The following is a 23,262-nucleotide window of genomic DNA, read 5'->3' as shown; positions in this document are numbered from 1 at the left end:
AATAAATTGCAGCATGCTCTATCTTTACGTAAGCAGTGTGAGAACTATCCCCTTGTATGGGCTGTGTATGATTCACTGTCCATACACATTGCATATGGGCAGCATATCCATACACATCCCTGCTCTCAACACAGCGGGGAATTAAAAAAAAATTCCATGAGCGTGTGGAACGCGGGCATGCGCAGTGCCATGGACAGCCATACGCTTTTTTTTACACATACGGCTGTGGACATGAGCCCTTATTGATATAGGTAAAATGTATTGTGAAATATGATTTATAATCCCGTGTAATATAAGGCATGCATTTTGTACGGTATTTCCATATTTTTGTATATTACATTGCCCGCATCCCTCTCCAAGATCCCTGGACCCTCTTCTCCCAGGGTACATTTTTGGTGCAGCCCTAGTAGTTTTTAGCAGTACTGGATTTGAGAGAGGAATGGGGGCATAGAATATTGTATAGCCCAGAATATTCTATACCTTCATCCTATGGATCTAGATTGCAGGCACACACTATGTGATAAAGCCTATGGGTGCTCACCAACAGAGAGAGCTGTGGGACTGCAGAGGAGAGGATGAGGGTGGTAGGTGGCACTAGCTCTACGCCCACTTGTACTGTAGACACACACACAAGCAGGGAGGCAGCAATCTCACCCAGCGCTCTCCAGATTTCTACCTTCTGCTGGATCTTCCTCTGGAAGGTAAGGATTGATAGTAAGTGACTTCTATATAATAAGTGAGGGGCACATGGGGTGACCAGAGGAGCACAGGGGTGCAGTGTAGGACCATGAGAAGTATAGGGGGATGTGATAGCACTGTAGAAATGGGGCTTATGCCACTAACTTCTCCATAACTTATTCTTGTGTGTTCCTACAATGATATATTTGTATCTTTTGTATCTGTTAACAGATCTTGTTATTGTTTGTCATGTTTTGAAAAGCAATTGCAAACCGTTAACCCCTTAGTGACAGCTAATGCAACTTTTTACTAAACTTACTAATAGGCTTTAAACCTGCGAATACATCTTTGTAAGTTGTTAGCTTGGCTAAGTGCTGACAGCCAGGCTCCTGCTCTAAAGGAGAAACCTCAGAATCTGACAGTTTAACCCTTTACATGCCACAAATCAATAGCAACTGTAGTATCTAAGCAGATAACAGGGCGAAGGGGCTCTTTCTGTCTTTCAGTGTGACTGCAAGGTACCAATGGATTTCCACGGCTAGCCGGAAGCCTGGCAAAAACCTCTATGTTTACTGTACGATGTAACTCAGCCTATTAAACTTTTCGCAGAGTCTGTCGCTGTCATAGGCTTAGTAAAATGTACTACCTAAGTAATGCAGTGTACTATCCTAGCAATTGAAGGATCACATCTTCCACTCCCTTTGAGGGACTGAAAAATATCATTTTAAAAAAAAGTTCAATAAAGTTTAATCTAAGGTAAAAAAAAATCAACTAAAAGAAAAATGCATTTTTTTAACACAAAAGCATTTTAAATGGATAAACTATCAAAAATAATAAAATATATATATATAATGGATATTATCATATTTGTAATGACCCCAAAAAAATGAAAATATTTAGTTATTTATTGACCATGGTGAATACCATAAAAATAATTGTAAAAAGTAATGCCAAAATTGCAGTTTTGTCCCCAAAAAATTGTAATAAAAAGCAGTCCAAAAGTCACTTGTACCTCAGAATAGTGCCAATAAAAACTAAAAACTCTTCCCACAAAAAAGGAAACCTCTCAGAGCTCCGCTCCCAGAAAAATAGAAATGCTCCAGGTCTTAAAATGCAGCGATGCAGATTCAATAGTTTTTCTTTGAACATTTTTTTTGTTAAAAAGTAGTAAAAAAATAAATCTCTATAAAGTTTGTATCACAGTAATTGTGTCGATCAGAGAAGAAAGTTATCTTGTCATTTTTACCAAATACTGCAAAAACAAAACCCAGAACAGTTGAGAAAGTTTTGGACATTCCGCCTTCCACAACCCACCCAAAAGAAACGTATTAAAAGCTATACAACATATTATATGTATCCCAGAGTGGGGCACTTAAAATATACAACTCTCCCCCCTACCACCCTCACCCCCCCTGAAAAAAAACAAGCCCTCATACAGCAAGGTCACCGAATAATGGCTCTTGCAATGCAATGATGAAAATCACTTGGTCCTTAAGGCACAAAATAGGCTGGTCACTAAGGGGTTAAATGTTTACGTATCTCATAATAATATTATTAATGAATAATAATAAAGCGCTAACATATTCTGCTGAGTTTTGCAAATGGGGGAAATAACAAGTACAAAATAACACTGTTTGAAAACATCTTACAACTTCTTGTTAGTTTTGGATGTTCCAGAAGAGAATGGGCCAGCGTAATAGTATGATTATTGGATGGTGATGTGAGTCATCCAGTGACCGAGAGGATTGTGTGTTCATATGTTGCTGGTGCAGTGTAATCTGTGTGCTTGTACTGAACACATGGGAACATAACAGAATAACACAATTAATACATCCAGATTACACTGTCAGCAGTCAATTAGATATATTACTCCATGGCTGATAGTGAAGCTATTGCTGTTTTATTGGAGCGAAACTTGGCAGGTATTCACATCCAAAGACTAATTGATTCTAATCACAAGTCCAGTTTGTTCTATGATCCACACATGGAAATATATCTGATATATACAAGTAATGCAGACATTTCTTCATGGTGATGGAAGCTTGCAGGGCTCCTATTCAGAATACTTGGGCATACACATTAGGTGTACATCAACTGGATCCACTCATCTCCGGACTCTCCCCTGATGACAGATGTTGGGCGCGTAATAAGGATCGGGGTTAATATAGTATGTTAGATTAAAAAAAGACCCATGTCCATCCAGTTTAGCCTAGTACCCACCAATGTTGATATAGAGAAAGGAAAAAAAACCTCAATGAGGTATATGCCCATTTTTCTCATTTAAGTGGAAAAAAATCCTTCTCGACTCCAATCTGGCAATCAGAATATTCTCTGGATCACCGACCCTTCTGAAGTAATCAGTGATATAACATGTAGTATTGTATCGCTCAAGAAATGCGTCCAGGCCCCTCTTATAATCTGTTATCGAGTTGTCCATCACCACATCCTCAGGCAGAGAGTTCCATAGTCTCACTGCTCTTACAGTAAAGAACGCCCTTCTGTGTCGGTGTAGAAACCTTCTTTCCTCTAGACGTAGAGAGCGCCCCCGTGTTACAGTCCTGAGTATCACTAGATGATGAGAGAGATCTCTGTACTGACCCCTGATATATTATACATAGTTATCAGACCGCCCCCATGGTACAGTCCTGGGTATAAATAGATGATAAGAGAGATCTCTGTATTGTGCCCTGATATATTTATACATAGTTATTTGAGCGCCCCCTTGTTACATTCCTGGGTAAAAATAGATGATGGAAGAGATCTCTGTATTGTGCCCTGATATATTTATACATAGTTATTAGAGCGCGCCCTTGTTACAGTCCTGGGTATAAATAGATGATGTGAGAGATCTCTGTATTGTCCCCTGATATATTATACATAGTTATTAGAGCGCCCCCTTGTTACAGTCCTGGGTATAAATAGATGATGGGAGAGATCTCTGTATTGTCCCCTGATATACCTATACATAGTTATTAGACCGCCCCCTTGTTACAGTCCTGGGTATAAATAGATGATGGGAGAGATCTCTGTACTGACCACTGATATATTTATACATAGTTATTAGAGCACCCCCTTGTTACAGTCCTGGGTATAAATAGATGATGGGACAGATCTCTGTATTGTCCACTGATATATTTATACATAGTTATTAGAGTGCCTCCTGGTTACAGTCCTGGGTATAAATAGATGATAGGAGAGATCTCTGTATTGTTCCCTGATATATTATGCATAGTTATTAGAGCGCCCCCTTGTTACAGTCCTGGGTATAATAGATGATGGGAGAGATCTCTGTATTGTGCCCTGATATATTATACATAGTTATTAGAGCGCCCCCTTGTTACAGTCCTGGGTATAAACAGATGATGGGAGAGATCTCTGTATTGTCCCATGATATATTATACATAGGTATTAGAGCGTCCCCTTGTTACAGTCCTGGGTATAAATAGATGATGGGAGAGATCTCTGTATTGTCCTCTAATATATCTATACATAGTTATTAGAGTACCCCCTTGTTACAGTCCTGGGTACACATAGATGATGGGAGAGATCTCTGTATTGTCCCCTGATATATTATACATAGTTATTAGAGCGCCCCCTTGTTACAGTCCTAGGTATAAAAAGATCATGGGAGAGATCTCTGTATTGTGCCTTGATATACTTATCCATAGTTATTAGAGTGCCCCCTTGTTACAGTCATGCACCCCTAGACCTCTTCTGATGCTCCCAATTGGGATAAACTGTTACCAGAGATGACTGACAGATTCTTAATCACCTTTCCTCCTTCAGAACATATGCACAGCCCCCTGAGCCGAACAGCCATGTATGGGGGGAGTCAACAAAGTCACTTGTCTGCCAAACAGCTATATAAGGGCCCGTTCACACTAACGCGTTCCTCGCGCATTAGCAATGCCAGAAAAGATTGCATCTAAATAGAACCAATGGTTTTCTACAGAAGCATGCCCACGAAGGCATTTTAGATGCGCAAAACACTCGCACCTGCAAAAGATAGGACATGGGAGTGCAAACTGGCATGTCGGCTCCGAGAGGAGTGCAAAGATAGGACATGTCCTATCTTTGCTGAGTGCTTTCCATAGGCTCCTACGGGAGCCTTGAAAGCACACACCTTGGATCGTGTAAACGGGCTGGTTCAAGTAGCTTAAAGTAGCCTGTTCACGCAATCTTTTACAGCACTATAGCCACCATCTTCTCACACATCACTAATGCGCGTGGAACGCGCTTGTGTAAACGAGCCTTCATATGTATGGCCAACCGTATATTTTTTACCCCATGATTTACATTTGGTGGGAAGATATATAGTAGCTCAGTAGCTCAAATATACAGTAGCCCAGCGGGCAAAAGTCCTGTCCAAGATGGGCATATTTATTATCCAATTTTCTTCAAGAATCTTCTACTTCCCCATTATCTACTAGTTTCTTCTACCACATCTGAATAAAGAAGAAGATTGCCACATGCTGAGACCTCTTCATCTGATCTGCTATACAATACGCACATCTACATGTACATCACTAATCCTCTTCAGCAAGATGTTGAGAAGCCCTTTAATAGGGTGAACTTTGGTTTCTATCCCAGACCTGATGTAAGATTCGGTCTACCTGACATACTAATTATGCTTAATAATGACACTTAAGTCCCATTTACATGTAATAATTATCACTCAAAATTCGCTCAAACGATGTTGCTTACTTTTCGGCCGAATTATGATTTTTAGTTGAGCTTAAAATCCATAGTTTGGCTGGAGAGCTGATAGCAGGGACCGTGCACTGTGTTTCTCCGCTGATTACATTTTATTCAGCTGCAGTCCCATGGCTGAACAAAAGAGCTGTATGCAGAGAACAGCAGGGGGTCTGTTCTCGGCATACAGCACATGGAGGCTCATTTACATGCAAATGCAGCTAATAAGCTACCCAAGGGCATTAGTGCCCATTTGCAGCTTATGCAAAATGATCGCTCAAGCTGTCAATCATCCTATCTTTTGAACGCATTTTGAGCGATCATCTTTGCATATAAATAAGGCTTTATTCCTCTTCATTTATATTTCGCAGTGGGTCTTTGAAGAGGGAATAGAAAGGTAATGGGGCTGTGAAATTAGCATGCAACCCTCAGGGCCCCATAAGGGCCCTTGAACCCTCAGGGTTTCCACACTTACTATAAAGCAATGAAAAATCCAGAATGTCCTTACATGATCTCCCTTATCGTCCATGCTCATTTAGAGGTTGTGGAGACATTACCTCAAGTCTTATGCTAGATGACAGGATTTAAAGGATGAATGTACAAGATCAAAGAGCGGATTTAGCTGTCACCTCCCTTTCTCTAGTCGGCAGAAAGCCTCATGGACTTTCCATCCATTAATAAACTTTTGGACAAATGAAGGTCTTTTTCAAATTTCAAGATTACTTTGAGCAGATCCCATCTTTAGACTAAACAGTAATTCTCAAAACTCTAGTGTTCTTGACAGCGTACCAAGGGTAATCTTGGCTCACTTAACCCCTTAAGGATGTGACATCTTTTTTCATTTTCATTTTTTCCTCCCCACTTTCAAAAATTCATAACTCTCTTATTTAGCCATGGACGTCGCTGTGGAGGGCTTGTAGTTTCTTGCGGGTCGAGTTGTTTTTTTCAATGTTGCTATATAATGTGCCATATACTGCAGCAAAAATGACACGATAACTTTATTATACGGTCAGTATGATTACAATCATGCAGCATTTCTGGAAATTTTTATTTGCTGTACTACCTTTTAAAAAACAAAATATCTTCGGAAAAAAATTCAATTCAAGGTTTGTAGTTTCTATTGGTACCATTTGGGAGTGCATACGAGTTTTACGACCCCCAAACTTTGAACTGGATGTGACAAGAAATATAGATCTGGAGTGTGTATCAACACAATGAAAAGACAAATGTGACTAGGAATTTACCATAAGATGACAGTGGTAGATAGTGATGGTAACTGCATGATTATGAATATAATACAATTGGCAGTGGAGACTGGAACAGATGGTATGGAACTGAAATAACGGCCATAGAAAAGCTGGTTCTCACACTAGCTCCCCCTAATCTCTCCCTGACACTGTTCTTCAAAACCAGACCCCACTGTCCCTAAATAGCCCCAGGTTATCCCTACGGATGACCCTGTCTAAAACACTATCACTGAGAAAAGTTAGGCACCAGAGCCCAGATAAGTAGCTAAAAAACCAAATACTGGAGTGACCAAAGGCAGATAGGAACAAGCAAAGAAAAATGAGACAAACCACAAGCCAGGAAACAGACTGGACTAGACAACCAAGGAGCAAGAGGACAAACTAGACAAGACTGGACCAGAACAATGTACTTGGAACTAGAACAGCTATCAACCACTCCCTATAAAAGTCCTTCCTTATTGCAGATTCATTGTGTGTGTTTAAAATTTGAAGACTGCGATTGTACTATACTGTACTAAAGATACCCCAAAATACCTGCATAATCAAAGTATACTGTACCCCTAAGGATAACCTGTGCATCTCAGTGCGCAGATGCTTGTTGCCACTAAAATGTTACTCTAGCCCCCCTGACCTGTTTCACTGCAGCAGAATCCTCAGAGGGCAGGGCTATAACATGGATTCTTAGTATAGTGCAAACACAGTCTGCAAATTTAAATACAAACCTATGAGTTGGTCTTAAGTTATATAACAAAAGTTAAGTTTGGGGGCAACATCAGGCTAATATGCCTTATGGGCCGTGTTATACTGGTGGATTGCCGAGGGGCTGCATTTCAATCTTGATTTACAGTGATAAAATAAAAGTGTCATGGCGTACTGTCGCTGCTCACTGGCTCCTGGGTCCATTGTTGGGCGTCGCTATCCTCCATGTCCTGCATACCACACTTCCCCTGCATCCCTGGTCTCAACCTGCAGGGTCAGTATTCACTACCTAATATTGATCCCAGCCAGTCCAACTCCATCTTTGGCTAAGGAGAATGCCTAAGTAATTAGTCCCGTTAGCCATTGTAATAAAGAACTAGTAAGTGGTATATTCTGTTTCTGACCCTTGTTTGTGTTCATGACGATTCAGACTTCTGTGCCTCATGACCTCGGCTCTGTATTCTGGATTTTAATATTGGTGGCCGCCTGCCTTGCCCTTCAGCTTGGACCTTGTTATTACATCTGACCAAAGCTAGTCTTCTGGATACTTACCTGTTCACACCATCAGGTACCGCGCCTTAGCGCAGCATCAGCAGCCACACAGCAGGAACTATCAGCAGGAGTAACAGCTTGTGGACCCCACTGCAAAGACCATATCCCTCTTGAAGGGGTCAAGGGTGAAAACCAGGGCACCCCAGGTCTTGCCTCCCAGATTACCCCAAATCAAATTAGTGCGTGGCAAGGTGGATCCACATCCACCTACCTGACACTATATTACAACACTGATATCAAACACACCAGCTATTAGATGAGTATAAGTTGTCCGAAAAGGTAGTGTCCCTTTAAACTTGGCTACATTGGTAACTAAGATAAGATATCCCAGTTATCCAAAAACTGGAGCTTACTGATATTTGAAGTTTTATCCATCTACCCAATGGTGGATCTTCATATAGGCAGTTTGGGCAGTTGCCTAGGGCTGCCCAAACCGAGCAATAGCAAAAAAAGGAGACTTCACTCACTACAGCTATGGTTGTAGCATGGAGTTCCTAAATTACCAGTAGGAGGGGGAAGCTGTCCTTCCCAAATGCTGCTCCTTCTCAGATGCAGTGCCTAAGTGACCATCACCCTACTTTTCCAGCTCTTCCTGCCATGGTCCTTTACTCAGCTCCAGCAAGCTCTCTGCAGGTGGCATGGCAGGTATCTATGCATGTGTGGGTCTGCCTCTGTATGTACACATGTATGTGAAATATATGTGAGAAACGCTGGCCTGTGTATGTGTGATCTGTGGGTATACTTATGTCTATGTGTATGTTAGGGAACATTCCTACGGCGTTTTTGACTGCGCTATTCTATACTCCAAATATAATGAAATCTAACAGTATCCTTGTCAAAGTGCTGCCCATTTGACTAATGAAAGTGAACAGTTCCTTTCGGGGGTCACAATACTATTTTTGGGATGGAACACTGAGACGGGGTCCCACAGAGTAGATACAAACCGCTGTAGGAATGCTCCCCGAGATGTGGCGCTGCGTGTATGTAGAGTGTACCTCAATGTGTGCCCATGCAGGTTAGTGTGTACAGGTGCAGTGACCCAGAGTTCGCACTACTAAGTGTTAATCTTGCTTTGGGAAAATAGGATAGGGTCAATATGTGTTTTAAGTGTTTTCCATGTTCTTATGGTTTAATATCTCTTAATATCCTCTTTATATGGGCTGAATTGATGCCTATATTGGAGTTGGTGACCGGAGGTTCAGAAAGTTTAGCTCAGAGGGATAAAGTAGCCCCTGTGATTTAGTAAATAGGGGTCACGGAGAGCGCCAACACACTATGTAAATGTACCACAAAGATGCTCGTGTGGTAACTCACCTGGTGCAAGGCATATCACCCTCAGGTGATTATGCCTGCACCTGACATCCTGGTGTACTTGTAAAGGTTACTTTGTCCAGGGTATACCAAAGGCAGATAAACAGAAAAATCCAGAATTCCTGGAGAGCTGCAGGTCGCAATGTAACTCCGTTCCTCCTAGGAGGTCGGATGAATTCAAAGATACTACAGAAAAAAGCTATGGACCTGCGCTGCTTAAAATGCCAAATCAATAATACATGTCTCAATAGTTAGTATTTCCAAAAGAGACAAATAAAACACTTTTTATTTTATATGAGTAAACAAAATGAGGTAACAACCTCCTCAATTTGATATATAAAAAATATACTTGCGGGATCCTAATACATGCGACGCGTTTCGGCGCAATATACGCCTTTATCAAGCATACAAAAACATTAACAAACATGGGTATAAATAGGACTAAACAAATTACATACCTATTGCACGGTATCATTCATCAAATGTGGGTAGATTGCAGGTCTTGGCGCCGTTTTGGCCAGGAAAGATGACGTATTAAGCATCTCCACGCTCAATACGGCGCTCCGGATGTGACGTATGCGGCCGGCACCGGAGATCATAATGTCTCCGATGTTGCTCCGGACCCCGCTTCCCTAGGTCTCATTAAGCCCAGTTCATTTCTAGCTGGGGACGCACGCCGTCACGACGCAGCTCCGCGATTCTCATCATGAAGCGCAACGCAGCGCTCCCCAGCTCCCAATACGTGCCGTGATGACGTGGCTCAAGGATTGCCGAGATGGAACGCAACGCTGCGCTCCAGGAGGCGTGGAGACGGCCGATCATGTGACTTGTCATAGCGCTATGTGTTTAAAAATATACTTGACTGTTTAAATAAAGCTACAGCATTTAAAATTAAATGCTTCATGCAGCTATTCATGAAATTTATAATGGAACTATGTGCGGAATATACATGAAACTATTGGATGAAACTAAAAACAGTTTTGATTAGTTATTTCATGCATATCTTAATTTAAATCCTTTGTTATAATAATATATCAAGTTAATATGCATGAAACCAAATACCTATATAGCTATAAAAACCTAAATTAACATCATCAATTGGTGATCATATATTACATATAAATTATTCATAACTATCATTCATAAGGAAAAAAATATTATATACATATTATAAGCCATATATAAATATAAATAGGGGTTCCTATCAATATACAAAAAACTAGCAATAATTAATAATCCGATAAAACCGATACTAATCATTCTATCTTATAATGATCTTCTAAATGATGTTATAAATATAACTCTATACAGTAAGATATTAATTACATATTCCCATTAAAAAAAAAAAAAAAAAAAAAAAAAAAAAAAAAAAAGGCTCCCCATTAATATACCTATACAAAAAGCATAATTATATATAAAAGGTGTATCAAAATATTTTCTCCAGAGATTCATTTAAGCCTTTGGGAAACAAAGTATCCAGCCGGAAAATCCAAAACATTTCGCGTGCTTTTAGGCGGGCAAAGGAGGCAGAAGTTATCATCTCTAATGGAGTTACTCTCAATAGAGATGCATTCTTGTGATGTCTCTCCATAAAGTGACGAGAAACGCTATGCTTTTGAAAGCCTCTCTTGATATTATATCTATGCTGGTTTATTCTGACTCTCAACGATTTTGTAGTTCGCCCTATATATTGTAGGTCACACGGGCATTCCAACAAGTATATCAAAAACGAGGAACTACAATTCAGAAATTGATTAATCCTCATCACCCTATTTTCACGTTTCAGTACAATATCTTTTTTACCTTGTACCAATAGTGGACAACATTTACACCGAGTTTTCAAACATTTAAAGGTACCTATCAGCCTATTCGAGTGTAATGGTTCTTGTTCGGCCCCCCTTAATCTTTTAGGGTATGAAGGGGCCAATATATTTTGCAAGGTCTTATTTTTGCGATAGATGACCCTCGGTTTATCCAGTATATCAAGTTTGAGAAAGGGGTCTTGTTTCAAAATAGGCCAATGTTTTCTCATGGCCTTTTCAATCTCCTTATGTTGTGTGTTATACTTTGTGATAAATAAAGGTTCTCCATTTCCAAATGTTTTCTTTGTTTTATTTATATATATATCACCATTACTTGTGTCTGATGTTGCCCAAGGCAACTCTTGACGATTTTTTTCATATGCTGCCCTAACTAATTCTTGTGGGTAACCTTTTTGTTTAAATTTGGCTGTGAGGATCTTTGACTGTTTTTCGTAGTTTATCAGTGACGAGCAATTTCTTCTTATCCTCTTAAATTGTCCCTGAGGTATGTTTAGTTTCCAGCTTTTCTGGTGGCAACTGCCAAAATTCAAGAAGCTGTTGCAATCAGTAGGCTTAAAATGTGTCTTTGTACTTATATAGCCATTTTTTGATGATATAACCAGATCTAAAAACACTATCTCTGTGTCATCGATATGATGTGTAAAATTTAAATTAAAATCATTCTCATTCAATTCTCTAATAAAAATTTCTAAATCGCTTATTGCACCGTCCCAGATCAGGAGAATATCGTCAATAAAACGTCTATGTAAAACAATGTGATCATTCCTAAAAAATTTTTGCTCAAAATAGCCCATTAATAAATTTGCATAACTCGGCGCAAACTTAGTACCCATGGCCGTACCGCTCGTTTGTTGAAAAAAAATCTTATTATACATAAAATAATTGTTAGCCACGTCATCACGGCACGTATTGGGAGCTGGGGAGCGCTGCGTTGCGCTTCATGATGAGAATCGCGGAGCTGCGTCGTGACGGCGTGCGTCCCCAGCTAGAAATGAACTGGGCTTAATGAGACCTAGGGAAGCGGGGTCCGGAGCAACATCGGAGACATTATGATCTCCGGTGCCGGCCGCATACGTCACATCCGGAGCGCCGTATTGAGCGTGGAGATGCTTAATACGTCATCTTTCCTGGCCAAAACGGCGCCAAGACCTGCAATCTACCCACATTTGATGAATGATACCGTGCAATAGGTATGTAATTTGTTTAGTCCTATTTATACCCATGTTTGTTAATGTTTTTGTATGCTTGATAAAGGCGTATATTGCGCCGAAACGCGTCGCATGTATTAGGATCCCGCAAGTATATTTTTTATATATCAAATTGAGGAGGTTGTTACCTCATTTTGTTTACTCATATAAAATAAAAAGTGTTTTATTTGTCTCTTTTGGAAATACTAACTATTGAGACATGTATTATTGATTTGGCATTTTAAGCAGCGCAGGTCCATAGCTTTTTTCTGTAGTAACCCTGTGATTTAGTATTATTCAGTATCTGTCCAGAGTATTTGTCTAGCCCCTCAGCCATATGGAGGACCCCATAAATTTATAAACCCCTGGCCAGTTTCAGAATTTTCAGAAAGCAGTAAGGAGAGCACATGAGGTGTAGCAAAGAGTGCAGACAGCTGGTTATGGGAAAGTTATCTTCCACCTCATTCCTGAGGAAGGACCAAGGTGCCAAATGTAGCGTTCTATGATTCTTCCCAGCTCTCTCTGTGAATAATAAGAGTTCAGTTAAAGGGGCTGTCCAGTTACCAAACAACATCCTTTTAATAAGGCTGTCTACACTAAAATGATAAACAGAGCTATACTTACTCCTCCGCCACTGCCGGGATCCAGTGCTGCAACCCCGCTGTGGTCCCACTGTTTGCTGTGACAGTAGCCATCATGGGAAGTCAGGTGACCACTGAAGCCAATCAGAAGCTGCAGTGTCACATTCCCAAAATCCTAGTATCATGGCGCTCAAGGGCGTACTGATGCCAGAACAAGCGGTGACACTGCAGCCTCTAATTGGCTGCAGCGATCAACTAATTTCCAGTGACATCGGCTGTCATAACAAACACCAGGACTACCACAGGGTTGCAGCACTGGATCCCGGCAGTGGCGAAGGAGTAAGTATAGCTCTGTTTATCATTTTAGTACAGACAGCCTTCTTAAAGGGATGTTGTACCGTAGCTGTTGAGGGCGTGCCTATTGACAAGCTTGTTGGCTATATACAATGATAACCAGAATCATAGCAAACAGCTCTGGTCTGTATTACACAATACGACTCAGCATCAGTACAAATAATCTAATTTACAAGTAAAGGCGCATTAACATGTAACGATTATCGCTCAAAATTGATTCAAATTACCAAAAATGAGCGATAATCGTTACATGTAAACGCGGGCACTGTGCACTTTTCATTTGAACGATGATTTAAAGGTGAACTTGAAAACCATCGCTCAGCTACTGAGAGGTAAAGCAAACACATTTATCTCTCAGTAGACCACAAGCTGTTATCTTCACGGGATCCAGCAGATAACAATGTAATCTGCTGTCAGCCTTGAGCAGAACAATGCAGCTGTGTGCACAGCTGGACGTGTGATTAATCACACGCTGGCCCCTGCAAACAGCTCCTGGAGGACCTTTTACATGCAAAAGAAGATGATAAAGTGTTAATGGCCATTAATGGCCATTAACACTTTATGCTGAAAAAAAATCGCTAACTCTTTCAATCTTTCAGTCATTTGAAAGATTATCTTTGCATGTAAATGGGCCTTAACTCAGCATAAACTACATCTATTATAAATGGTAAAATTGTATTCAAAGGTGGAAAAATACCATTTGAGGTTTACAAAATGTAGCTGTGGACATCCTAGTGGTATCATTGATTCCAGCACAAAGTGATTTATTAACTTTAACACTGATACATTTTTTTTTCTATTTTTAAACAGTCTTCAATTCAAGATGAACCACAGCACATCTTCAGCCTCTACTCTTCTTCTCCTGAATTCAATCCTAAACAACTGTAGAAATGCCCCAGATATAACGCCGTTCCTCGGGACGTCATACAGTCTGCTGATATTTTTCTGCTTGCTTGGGAACAGTTCTCTAATATATGTTATCTGCCGGAGAAAGGAGAAAGGAAACGTCACACACATTCTTATTGCTAACTTGGCCTTCTCAGATATACTGGTTGGAATTTTTTGCTTGCCCTTCACAGTTGTCTACACAATTATGGATTATTGGGTGTTTGGTCTATGCTTGTGTAAGATAACCAATTTTATTGGATGTGCATCAGTTACTGTCTCTGTCATGGTCTTAGTACTTATTGCCTTAGAGAGACACCAACTTATTCTAAACCCCACCGGTTGGAGGCCCAACGTCCCTCAAGCATACATAGCTGTTCTACTTGTCTGGGGACTGGCCTCAATTCTAGCTTTACCATTGGTCTATGCTGTAGACTTGAGGGATAGTCCTTACAAAAATATTTCAAAGTTATGTACTGAGTTTTGGACATCAGGCCAGCAGAGGATGGCTTACACAGTGACTCTGCTCCTACTGCAATATGTTATACCCCTTTGTTTTATATTCTGTTGCTACCTACGTATATCTGTTCACCTACGTCGCAGGGAGGGTCTATTTGGAAGAAGCTACAATCATATGAGAAGAGTGAATCTTTTGTTAGCATCGATGCTTGGAGCATTTGCTGTATGCTACTTGCCACTTCAAATTTTTAACGTTATTGTGGAATTGAACCACCGATTGATTAATGTCTGCTACCATGATCTTACCTTCTCATTGTGCCATCTGCTTGCCATGATTTCCACCTGCATTAATCCAATCATATATGGCCTGCTTAACAGCAATGTCAAACAAGAAGTGAAGATTTTGGTCCAGAGATGCAAAGGCCAGAGAAAGAAGGAACCAGATATATTGAATGAGCTTGAACAACATCCATTATCCGTTGAACACTTCACTCCTAGCACCATTTTGCCAGGATCATTAAGTTCAGAAACCGAACAAGGCACATTTTGAAAGAGGAAAGAACACTAATAAAGGTCACCAATTCCTTTAACGACTTTCTATCATAGCACAAATTGAACAGTAGACTTGTGCTTTACTACCGTATAAAATCTGGTTCAAAATCAGGGTCGTACATAGAGTACCTACTAGCAGACCATTCAGCAAGTACGAGGACCATAGAGAGAGGGTCTCAGCCCCTGTTGGTTCCATCCCCTTTACTACGAAGTGGTGAAAACACGGGAAGAAGAAGCCTCCTTAGATTAACTTTCTCGTTTCTAACCAATGGGGTGGGGTATAGACCTAAGTGGCAAGGAATAGACATGGTGAAGGAAACAAAAAATTGGGCCCATCGGTGACAAAACCCAGAATCCTAATGGGGCCCTTTTCGACCTGAACTATGAAGCATGTCTTCTATGTAGGCCACTGTGCAAAACTCAAAATCTATATCACAGCCTGAGATAGCTGGTTTGTTCAATGTAGCCTTTCAGTGATTTCTCCTCAAGACTCAATATATTATAGAAGATTAAGACTTTTACATACAAGTAAGCTTGTTGCTGCCTTCATCATATAACTTTGGCTGAAGACTTTGTAGGATGGTTACTAGAACATAAGCCTGTTGGTCAACAATCTATAATGCAATGAAGTATTCTGAATCCTTTGAGCCTCTTTCACACGGGCTACAAAATTGTGAGATTTTGTAGTGATGTGACATTGCTACAAAACGCATGTATGTGAAGCTCATGGTTTCCAACGGGTTCATCCACATGAGAGATGTTTTGTAGCCTGAAAGAAGCCATTGGAAAGAATGAGCTTCATGGGGATTTGAGAGTAAAGCTGAAATATCTAAAGTCATCACATTGTCCCAATGGCAAGTCGATGTACAGCAACTGAAGTTTTCCTTCCGAACTCATCAGACAAATATTTGAAGATTTTCCATTAAACTATGGGAACGTAAACAATCATGTGGCATGGGACATTAGTAATGTTACTGAGCACTAAGGACAATATGAAGATCCGTCATGGAATGTTGTGCAATTTGTATGTAAAATACAGTTTTAATCAACAAGTACAACACATTGTGTGCTGACATTTATAGGGTTTTCTGTTCATATTTTATCACTCGTAATTGTGGAATTGGAAGTTTAGCTTCACATATAACTTTTGTGCGATTTCAGAAAGCAACATAGCCAGAAAGATCAGTAGGGTTAAGGGCATAGACAATCAAAGTGCCACCATACGTTGCTCGGTGTAGGACTGTCTAGTGGAGGCTTCTACAGGAGGACAGGCGCATAATATGTCATTCAATTAAAGGGAACCAGTCATCAATTTTTACAATAGTAAATTCCCAAGCTGTATGTAGAATATGCCGACCGGTCCAGTAGGCGGGACGGACTGGCTCTCTTGTCTACAGCTTTTCTTTTAAAATCTTGCGGCACGGTTGACCGGCGCATGCGCAGTTGAGAACAGCAGCGCAAGATTTTGAAGCATAATGTCGATGACCTAGGGAAAATTTAGAGACAAGAGAGCCGGCCCTCCCACCGGACCCGTCTGCATGTTTTATAAACGGCACGGGAATTTTTGAAACTACAGTTCCTCAGCTATGCCTAATTAAAGAGCCATAGGATCATTAGTTTTGAAAACAGGTAATAATTCTATCAATGGGTTTAGGTCACTATAGTAAAAACTGATGACAGGTTCCCTTTAAGCGTGCCATGATTATGAAATCAGAGGCATGTAATTGTACAGCAACGCTCCTTGGAAGTCAAGGGGTGTAACATTACAGGTTGGTACAACTCAGTGATTGTACGGAGCCATAATGCAGTTGCGTACTTGAGGCCTTTAAGAAACTTAGAGGGTTTTTAATTCTTGCCCTTGAAAAGACATCATTATTATTGTTCTTCCATTGTTATAACAGAGACTACAGAAACTCTTCTACTAAGGTAAACAGACAATGTGACAAATCACGATAAGGTAGTAATTATGGGGGCTTTCAATTAATCATGAACAAATTGGGAAACCGTACCACTTTCCCAAGTGGTAATAGGCTGAGCTGGATAGACACAATTCTTTTTTTTCAGCCTACAATTCTATGTTACTATGTATTAAAGCCACTTCCGTGCAGTGCAGCCCCCGCTCTTATCAGCCACTACATTGAGAGTTAAAGTTTTTTTCATCTTTACATCTGTTTCATGGTGCATTAGCTACAGACTGTACCATTTCTGCCTGCTAGGGGGACAGTTTAATTATTATTACCTTCTATATTCTTCTAAATAAGCTACAGGCCATAAGTATACAGTGAGGAGGATGAGCTTTGATCTCCTCTATTACAACGGTGTGACAGAAACTGTGTGATCATCATCAGCAACTGTGACAGGAATGTATGTGTTCCCCTGTAGGCAGTTTTTGTGCTAGGTTCATGCAACAGCATCACACAGATTGTAAAATTAACAAGAGACTCAACACATAACCCCAAGCAGATCTGAGCTGGTCGAAATTGAAATCACATGACCACCATGTGGTCCCGAGATCAATTCTGCCCAAATCTTCTGTCTTGTGAGGCACAAGTAGCTTCAGTTATAGTTCTTAGAATCAATATAAGCAAAAATGTAATCAAATTAGTAATACTGCAGTTTTCGAGAGCTTCCCATTCTGCTGGAAAATGCTGCTTGATAAAAGACCCCGCCCAGGACGGACTTGACCGAGTTTGTAATGTGAGCGACATTGATGACTGTGTATAAGAGGTTACAGTTGTGCTCAGGCACAGGGGCGTAACTATAGAGGGTGCAGGGAATGCAGTTGCACCCGGGCCCAGGAGCCTTAGGGGGCCCATAAGGCCTCTCTTCTCCATATAGGCAGCCCAGTACTATGAATAAGGCATTATAGTTGGGGACCCTGTTACAGGTTTTGCATTGGGGCCCAGAAGCTTCAAGTTATGCCTCTGTGCAGCATGGTTTAGGTATGGGTACAGCTACAGATAGAGGGGGGGCAGCTCACCTTTTGCATCAGGGCCCCCGAGCCTATAGTTACGCCCCTGCTCAGGTAGGTTCACCTTCAGAATGGCAGAAAATGTAATCTGTTATAGTTGTGTTACAAATGTTATTGGCATACTTACTGTTAACGTTTTGATATGAATTGCTTAAGTAAATATCGTCTGTGAGTAATACCCTGTGTGTTGCCCCTTCATTTTGACATCATATTCCGCACCTGTTACACATTCATACAGAATCTATGCATGGACAAGTGTCATCTGTTTTTTTCCCGAACAATCTTGATTAATGTTTGCATTACTAATAAAAGTGGAATACTCTACAATTATCACACAAAAAATTGTTTTCAGATCCAAGTAAGGAGTCAACACAATTGACAAAGTATTAAAAAAAATCATACGATTGGAGAGGGATGCCCAATAACATGAGAACAGGGATAGGGGGTTGTCATGGGTGACACCTCCATTCCGTTACCCACTGGTATGACCCTTGGCGGTAAATAAATGGAGCCACAAACAGAATTAGTGTACCTCAGGTCCCTGGGAATGGTCAGGGCTTGGAAGAACTTTACTTGAATAACTTCAGAATATCACAAGGCACAATTGACAGTTCTTGAAGTGCAGGTATTAAATAGACTTGAGTATTAGTACCTCCACACGGTGATTCCAGACTTCAGGATGGCTGTGTGTGAACAATAGACTTAGGAGTACCTACACCTAGTGATCCCAGACTTCAGGACGGCCAGGTGTGACGAATTAAGAAAAGTACCTCTACACGGTGATCCAATTACTACGGACGGCCACGTAGGAAAAGAGGTCAAAAAGTACCTCTGCACTAGACCTTGGAAATTGCACTTACTTCTGGCTCATGCTCTCTCTCTCCACTTGACAGGACATAAATTAATACATTTACAGGCAATCCCCAGGCTTTTGCAAACACTTAATCTATCACACGCTGCAGCTGTATATAAGAGAATGACTAGTAAGATAACAGAATGACATATAACAGAATGACTAGACAGATTTGCAGAGTGCACCAACATAAGACATGACATGTTTGACATTATGGAAGGGGCCAGAAAGGTATGTACTGGGCCACTATGCAAGAAGAAAAAAGGGGTCAGCTACACACATGTAACCTCAGAGAGTTTTTATAGGCCAAGAGTGGAACCACTTTTAGGGCCTCAGGTGGCAAGACTGTTCATCTAATCACGCCACAACTCTAATCATTTGCATAGCTACCTGAGATGTGACTCCATGCTGGGTTTTACTACAAAGGACAACTTCTTCTAAGTGATTGTTTTTTTTTTAAACAAAGATTGTAACTATGAGGGAGTACTATTAATTTGTGTGGCCACAGAGGGGACACTATATCTAAGCAGGCACACTATTCAATTGTCGGGTCCCATTAGCTAAGTGAGTTCACAGAGGGGCACTATTACCCTGATGAGACACAAAGGGCATGGCTTAATGTAAAAGGGGCATGGGCTAAAAAAAAATTGCCGCAAAAAGTTTTTCGTCTTCTTGTTGAAAATTGGAATGTATGCTCTGTGAACTAATAGTTCATGACTGCAAACCACCATAGTTTTATGCCGCAGTGATGATGCAGGGACAAGAGCCTCATTTGTAGATGCCCCTTATCTCAGACCTGACAGCTGGTCATTTGCTTGATGGCACATGACTGCTACAGCCAATCACTGACCTCAGTCATGCGAACACTGAGGCCAGGGACTGCAGCAGCATTTGACTGGCTGCAGAGAGATCAACAGGATTGGAAGGGACTACGAGCAGAGCGAAGAGCCCATGGAAAAGCTGAATATAATGCTTTTTACCTTACATGTCAGACCTGAGGGTCAGAATATGCCTCCTGTACAGCATCTCCAATCTGGGACTGTCTCACAGAATCGGGGATGGTTGAGAGGCATGCTTACAGAGAGAGGTCACATGACTGTTTTTGCAACTTTGCTGCTGTGGACTTATAGGACCTGAGCCGCCTGCTGATTGCCTGATGGACTAGATGTAAAGGGCAGGCTCTGGTGTGACCCAGCCCGACAGACAGTATCCACATATTCAAGTTTTTGTGGAGTGTAATCGGTTCATGAGTGCCATCACCGAGGCTCATCACCTGTAAAACATATTGGTTTGACTTCATCACTGTACAGCCTCCCCAAAGGTCCTGTGCTAATTCTTTGTTCAGGGGACAGTGGCTGCATATTTCAGTTAGCGGATTTAGTCATTTGGTTAACCAAAGTTTCTGAAAGACTAAGTTACTTCAGAGGAGACTCTTGTTTATATCTTTGGAGCTATTTACCCCATTTTATGGCAACTAAGGTAAAAAAACAAAGCAGGTTACGTGTTTCACCGCCAGAACTACTGGCTGTCGGACAGGGTCTGAGGAAGCCGCCGATCCTGTCTGGGAAATGTGTAATCTGCGTAACCTTACTTTATTTGTGTTAAAGGAGCCAGCTGTTTGATGTGTATTAGTGCTGTGTGTTTCACGGCCTTCACATATAAGCAGTTCTCCATCTTGCTGTTTCTTTAAGAAGGCTTACCGATAAACGAGGCACAGTTATGTCCTGAGACTCGTCGGCTTGTGTGTGTCCTCTCAAACATCCACTGGTCCTAAGACTCCTTAACAGTCTGGTCAGAACGGCCGGTGGGGGACAATCTGTCGATATGACCATACAGCTTATCAAATCCCAATAATGCGCCCCTCTCAGACTCTGGTAACAGGGTGAAATCTATTCTCTGCATCGTAGATGCATCTAGTGGTCAACAAGCTCTACACAAGTGGGAGAAGAGGTCACTACACACAAGGATCCTCTGAGAGCCAGATGTAACTGCATGCCGAGTTTTGGAGTTCTAGGGGCTCATTGTTTGCTTTATATATATATATATATATATATATATATATATATATATATATATATATATATATATACATATGTATATATATATATATATATGTATATATATACATTTTCATACATGCATATGCATCAACTGAGAAACAAGGCCCATGCTGAGGAGCCGGCGGGGTAGAGATGGCACTTGTCATGGTGGCTCTACCAGACTCCTCCCATGAGGATGCACAGAGCCTTGGCCAAGGCAATGCTAGGCCTCTTCCAGGCAATGCCGGGTGGCGGTTACTTGAATAAGTGTAGTGGACTGTGTAAGTTGTCATGCGTGACGCCACCATTCCTTTCACACCAATGATTATCCGGCGGTAGAAATAATGAGAGTCCACTCGCAGGTAAACTTGGAAAACTCAATTACTGGGAATGGGCAGTGACCGGTGAACTTTACTTCTGCTTTGGCAGGATACAGCTTACTCACTCATGCAGGTGAAGACAACTTTTAGAAGATGGTCAGGGAGGAACATCTCAGGATGATATTGGCACATAGTCTAAGTTACCTGTAATGCTCCTCTCTTGGACACACACACTCCGGGACTCAGAATAACTCAGAGGAGGGACACAACTCTCTGCTGACACTCACTCAGTACTCTTGGGGTGGACGCTGCATGGTGGACTCTTTTTCTCCTCTCACTCCTCAGAGGTGGTTCCTAGAATGGTGGTAATCTGGAAACCTCTCCTCCGCTTCAATCACTTCACCACATGAGGGTTGAATGAACCCCCATGTGGCTGGCATTCTCTCTCCTTTCTCAACTGTTGAAGTAGAAGGACCCAACCTCACTCTCAATCACTCATATTTATAATGTACAAACATCACGTGACGAGACAAACGTGTTACTTTTTCAGACATGTCCCAGCCACTTTCAGACATTAACCTCTTACAGGCTGCAGCTGTGCAATACACATAACAGCAGACAAAACACTTTGCGCAGTGCATCCACATAAAAGCATGACATGTATGACAATTATGGAGGGGACAGAAATAGGTGTTTCGGGCCACTACACATACACAGACATACTTTTACACACAGACACAAACACACACAAACTCACAAATATATTTCCACACTTACATCATCTTTGGAGGACCATTCATCCTTAAAGTGTTTCTAGCAACTAGCTGTTTCTGGAGAAGAGCCACTACTGGGAGCCCCATCCGTCTTCCCAACGTCAGCTGTAGTGGTAGGTTCAGCCATAGGCCCCCTTGCTTGCTGCTTAGTCTTCTGATGCCATGACTATCCTGACACTGGTGCATCCGGATGGAGATGAGAAGAGGAGACTGGGGGTGGAGCAATGTAAAGAAGAATGGGACTCCTATGTTCTCCTCTGCCTGTCATTGTGGGGTTGAATCTCCCCCACAGTGATGCCAAGCATGCCCGCTGCTCTATTCCTTCAAAGGGTCTGATGGTACTACCTGAGCACTTGCTGCTCAACTACCTCCACAGTCCTACTGAAAGTGAAAGTATCAATCAGCGCTCTATTCAGTCTCCTCCTCACTGTGGGGGGTGCAGTAAAGACAGAGTGAGGAGGATGGGGGGACATGAGACCCTCTGGTCTCAATATCAGTGGCGGTCTCTGAGGTAAGACTTCCACTGGTCAGCAAGTTATCCCCTATCCCGTGGGTAGGGAAAAACTTGTGATTCTTGGACAAACTTTTAACCCTTTCCAATCCAATTTGTATCCTGGTTTTCCTAGGGGGCTTACTCTTTTTCTGCCATTAACAATGGCAGTATCTGCTGGCTAAAGCCAGTACTGCATGAGGTGACACGTTGGATAGGCTCCGACAGCAGAGAGGCTGGCAATATACAGTAAGAGAACCCCGACGGACGTCTTCCAACATCGGAGCTGTACAGCCTTAAATCATAATGTCTTCAGACGTCAGACAGTAGATTGGAAAGGGCAGAATTGTCCGTAGGCGCAGCACAAACACGTATGCTGTCAATTAATGTGGATTTAGTTGCGCTTTTTACTGTGGAATGTGTTCTGCAGAATGTTTTGCAAAATTTTTTGTGTTTTATTTCACGAACTTTAATTGTGGAATTGCATCTCCTTTATGTTGGAAATCCACCACAACAATTCCACAAGACGTCTTTAATTCCAGAGCAGAAAGATTTTCCGTTGCAGAATTTAATCTGTAGTAAAGACGTGCGTATTTTAACAGCTGCGGCACTCAAGCCCCATAGGGATAACCTTGGGATGCAGATATGTCTACGTGGACTAATTCCGTACAGTGTGAAAGGTCCTTAAGACTTATGAGACCTATGTTGACTTCCCAAACTCCAAGGGACCCAGAAGGGAATGGTCTCAGATTAGATATTAAACCTTTAACATGTGTTAAATTCAGAATCAGCTCTA

General features: G+C 41.4%; 1 protein-coding gene and 1 long non-coding RNA gene across 2 annotated transcripts; one reads left to right on the top strand and one right to left on the bottom strand.

The window, feature by feature from the left end:
- The first annotated feature begins 632 nt into the window (after positions 1–632).
- On the top strand, positions 633–18,155 carry LOC136587834 (neuropeptide Y receptor type 4-2-like). Its single transcript, XM_066586606.1, has 2 exons — positions 633–701; positions 13,935–18,155. Exon 2 carries the CDS (start codon positions 13,948–13,950, stop codon positions 15,016–15,018), a length of 1,071 nt encoding a protein of 356 aa, XP_066442703.1. The 5' UTR covers positions 633–701; positions 13,935–13,947; the 3' UTR covers positions 15,019–18,155.
- Positions 13,863–18,918, bottom strand: LOC136587835 (uncharacterized). Its single transcript, XR_010787505.1, has 2 exons — positions 18,852–18,918; positions 13,863–14,105 (listed from the first exon to the last, which is right to left on the bottom strand). It is a non-coding gene; the product is annotated as an uncharacterized lncRNA (long non-coding RNA).
- Between the last annotated feature and the right edge of the window lie 4,344 nt (positions 18,919–23,262).

This window comes from Eleutherodactylus coqui, chromosome 13 (genome assembly GCF_035609145.1).
Source record: "Eleutherodactylus coqui strain aEleCoq1 chromosome 13, aEleCoq1.hap1, whole genome shotgun sequence".
Taxonomy (NCBI): domain Eukaryota; kingdom Metazoa; phylum Chordata; class Amphibia; order Anura; family Eleutherodactylidae; genus Eleutherodactylus; species Eleutherodactylus coqui.
Note: the sequence above shows the minus strand (reverse complement) of the source record. Positions and strands in the feature narration are given on the sequence as shown.

Coding starts and splice junctions, on each gene's coding strand:
- LOC136587834 (XM_066586606.1), top strand. CDS start 13,948: ATGAACCACAGCACATCTTCAGCCTCTACTCTTCTTCTCCTGAATTCA.